The sequence below is a fragment of the Clupea harengus genome, chromosome 9 (genome assembly GCF_900700415.2).
Source record: "Clupea harengus chromosome 9, Ch_v2.0.2, whole genome shotgun sequence".
In the NCBI taxonomy this organism is placed as follows: Eukaryota; Metazoa; Chordata; class Actinopteri; order Clupeiformes; family Clupeidae; genus Clupea; species Clupea harengus.
In genome coordinates, this window is record NC_045160.1 from 18668551 (window position 1) to 18673005 (window position 4455).

General features: G+C 41.0%; 1 protein-coding gene across 1 annotated transcript; it reads right to left on the bottom strand.

The window, feature by feature from the left end:
* On the bottom strand, window positions 1-3063 carry LOC105904789 (extracellular calcium-sensing receptor-like). Its single transcript, XM_012832724.2, has 5 exons — window positions 2779-3063; window positions 1733-2545; window positions 1421-1648; window positions 1211-1334; window positions 1-914 (listed from the first exon to the last, which is right to left on the bottom strand). Exons 1-5 carry the CDS (start codon window positions 3034-3036, stop codon window positions 1-3), a joined length of 2337 nt encoding a protein of 778 aa, XP_012688178.2. The 5' UTR covers window positions 3037-3063.
* Window positions 3064-4455: the final 1392 nt, after the last annotated feature.

Below are 4455 nucleotides of genomic sequence, written 5' to 3' on the forward strand. Positions count from 1 at the left end.
CTACAGTGTTTTCCTTGGCATTTTCCTCATCATGTGTCTTTTGGTATTTTGTTCTGGTTTAAGTAGTATAATATAACACTTTGGAATAAAAATACAGAAAAGCAATCCAAAACTAGAAGCTAAAATGGCAAATATCTCTACAGCCACAGTAAATTTTCCGGGAGAGCTGACATAGGCTGGTATGAAGGTGATCCAGACTGCACAGAATATCAGCATACTAAATGTGATGAATTTGGCTTCATTGAAGTTATCAGGTAGCTTTCGAGCCAGAAAAGCCAGTATGAAACACAAGACAGCAAGGACTCCAATGTAGCCTAATATGGCCCAGAATCCTACAGCTGAACCAACATCACATTCTAGAATGATCTTATCTTTATAGTGATGCATATTCTTGTATGGAAAAGGAGGCGATATAGTTAACCAAAGGACACATATAAGGACTTGTATGAGGGTGAAGCCAAGAACACTGAGTCTCTGTTGCAGAGGCCCAAACCACTTCATGACATTAGTGCCTGGAAGATTGGCTCTGAAGGCCATTAACACCACTATTGTTTTCCCCAGAACACAGGAGATGCAGAGAACAAAGGTGATCCCAAACGCTGTGTGACGCAACATACAGGACCACTCAGAGGGCCGACCAATGAAAGTAAGAGAGCAAAGGAAACATAACTTTAATGAAAATAGTAAAAGAAAACTTAGTTCTGAATTGTTGGCTTTTACAATGGGCGTTTCTTTGTGTTTTAAAAAAACTACAGCTGTGCAAAAAGTCATTGACACACCTAGTAATGAGAAAGTCAGTAGAACTCTTCCCATGATCTCCTCAAATGAGAGGTATTCCGTGGACTTTAAGACACACACATCTCTTTGTGTATTTGGCCAGAGATCCAGTGGACATCTGAAGCAGCTGACTAAATCTGTGAACAATATGCATTGCAATTATTGGCTTTGTATAGTCTGAGACGTGAAGCTTTTAAATAAATATCTTTGAAAGGTGTCAGCATTTTCAGAACATGTTCTTTTACCGAATGTAATTACATTATAAACTGATAAATTGTGGTTGTCAATATCTGTAAGAGGTGCAGTGCTCATAAAGAGATGACATGACGGCTTAATCAGCAACAGATTCTGGCATTATTTCTATGCAGAGATATGTCTTGAGCTCTGTTTTGTATGAAACATTATTTGTGATTACTGCACTGTACTCCAATACCTGTTTCATTGCTGATCTCTCCCTCTCCACATGGTATACAGTCGTAGCAGCAGATAGGCTTGCCTTTCTGCACAGCCTTCCTGGTGCCTGGGGGACAGCTCTCACTGCACACAGACACAGGCACCTGTATCACAAATAACACTGTCTGTTATAGTTTGCATTTAAAACCCACTGTGTTTATACAGTGTGGCATGTTTACTTAAATCTCACCTCATGTTGCTTTTGAGTCCAGACTATGCTACTGTTTGTTACAGACAGCTGGAGAGGGTCTTGTAAAGAGGCGTCATAGAAGCCCACTTTAATGAACGTTATTTCACCATCTGGATCCTGCTGCCAGTTGAGCAGGTCATACCTAGCTGCAGGGTCTCCACTTGCATCAAAGTATACGTCCTCTCCACTTTCGATGGAGAAATGCACATTCCTCATGTTTTCAAGAACCTTAAACAATATTTTGTGTAATTATGTGAAGGAATAGTTTAAAATTCTCATTGCTCATTACTGTATCTTAAAAAAATGGTTTACCTGCCAAGGTCTGACTTCATCAGTGGATTTCATACAGTTTTTGCCACTGGCTTTCTCAGTGTCTGTGTCTGGGCAGGCCCTCATGCCATCCAAAACATGGGCAACAGCATACACTGCCTTGTAAACATTGTTTGCAATTTGCAAATCAGATACATCTGTGTATTGATTGTGTACATCACTCAGGCGTTCATTCCCACTGCACTGTTCTTTGTCCATTTGGCTGTTTCTTCCAAGTTTACAGCCAAATATGGTCTCCATCAATTCCTTATAAATAGGTATTTCTGTTGACTGGTCAACGTTAACAAGAAAATCTTGCAAGCCCTTTATTTTAGCTTTTGGAATTGCAAAACCCATCGAACCTTGTAGAATATTGTGCCATGGACCATTTGCAATATTCTTGTCAGAAATCCAGGATTCACTACCAATCCACTGCAGGCCAGTAATGTTTTTGAGGGCGAGTTCCTTCAATAAGACCTCCATATCAGAGTAGGAGACAAATGCAACAATGACTTTTGATGTGGACTGTTTAATAGTATCAACTATTCTCAAAATGTCCTTCCTCGGGTTGGTTCTGAAGAAGGGCTCTGAGAACTCAATACAGACTCCTTCCTCCAAGGCAGCTTTGATAAAAGTGACCATCCCGTTGTTCCCATAGTCATTATCACTGCATAAAGCTCCTACCCACGTCCAACCAAAGTGTTTGACTAACTGGGCCAGCGCTCTGCTCTGGTAGTAGTCACTGGGAATGGTTCTAAAGAAGGATGGATATTTAATTTTGTCGCTGAGACATGCACAAGTAGCAAAGTGACTGATCTATAAGAGAAAACAGGAATGACTGTTTAGTATTTCCCATCCTTAAAAGTTTATTATTTTCTGTAACATTACGATTTGCTGTAACATTGTCTTTTGTACACACATAATTTAGTATATCAATCAATATTCAGTAGGTGTTGTGAGCACTTTAGGTGCATACTACAACAATATTATTTCAAACTCAGATTCACATGAGTCAAGTTAGCTGAAATGTTGATTGTACATCGTCCTACCACAGGCACATATAAAGGTCCAACTGCCGTAGAAATAGCAATTGTAGGAGTCGATGATGTCTCTGCTATGATGGCTTGGACAGTATCTGGACGAGAACATGAAGTATTGGTTGTTGTATAGTCTTGGCCATTGATCAAAGATAAAGCAGCCCTTACTGCCATTTCCACAGAACCACATGAATCATAGATCCTGTATCCGAGTCGCACGCCGGGAAGAATAATGGTGCTGTTGTTAATTTCTTCAATGGCAAATATCATAGTTTGTGCATTCTGAAACTCTCTGAGGCTTAAACTGTGAAAAATAAAGCCAGTTAGAACCATTGCATATACCATATGATGCTATCTGAAAAGATAATCAACAAATCAGATAATGTATGTGATTATACAGTATTTGATCAAATGGAGTCAGTTGATTATCTCAAATGTTCTGTTTCTATAAATGAGATGAAAGACCAAGACTGCAAACAGGCACATTCAGCAAGAGCATATTTTTTTTTACCATTTTAGCGTGCAGTGTGAAATTCTAAGCTTTTCAATCCTTCTGATTGGCTGCTCACCTTTTGCACCGTGGATGTTCTGGCCCTGTGGTAAATGTGGGCCTCCTTTCTATCCAGCTGTTGTGGAAAGAGAAAATCCCTCCAATGATCACGTCCCCACCCATGCTGAGCTGTGGAGGGTCATGCTCTCTCCAAAGTCTGCAGAGGGGACTGGCAGTGGGTGCCAGTGTTATAAGAAACCATGTGCACAGGAGCACCATCTTAACTCCTTATCAGGTCATCCACCAAATTATCTGACTTTATATCACATGGGGGTGGCACCTCTCTGGCACACAATCAAGAGGACTGCTAGAGGGGAGTATTATTGTGACCAGGTGGATGAGGAATTGATCAATAACTTTTCCAGGAGGACTTCAGAGTGAATGTTTCAAAATATGCATTTTCAGTATCATTCTTATACATCTTCATACATTATTATTATTATTATTATTAGTGGTAGTAGTAGTAGTAGTAGTAGTGGGATTGAAGAAGCACATCTGCTATTCTATAGCACACAGTTTGAGGTTCTAAAACCAGACTGACCACAACCTGTTACATGTCAGAACCCGAAACCCGAAACCAGTGTAATCCATTAAATGTTACATGTCAACATGAATCCATCACACCCCCTTCCATCGCAACCCCGTAAAGCTAGCTCTTCTGAACATCAGATCTCTTCTAAACAGATTTTTTTTAATTAATGATCTTATTTGCACATATAAACTTGATTTTACTTTTAACTGAAACATGGTTGGATCAAGCGAGCAGTGTTGTTGTGGGAGGGGGTAGGCAACATTATGTGTGATTGCATTCAATCTCCTGTAGTCAACACAAAACCTCCAGGAGCCATCCTTCTTCTTCACTAAGACCACCGGGGACGCCAACGGACTGGAGCTCTCTCGGACAACTCCTCCATCCAGCATGTCACGCAGCAATGTCCCCAATTCCACGTAGAGGTTAGGCGGCACGGGTCGATATCGTTGGCGAATTGGTGCAGCACCCCCTGTGAGAATGGTTTGGTACACGGCATTTGTGCACCCGTAGTCTCACGTCTACCTCCACCACTGCATCATTCTCCTGCCTGAGGATCAGCTGGTTTGGCATTTGGACATCATCCTGTCCCAGACGAAGGACATGGGCA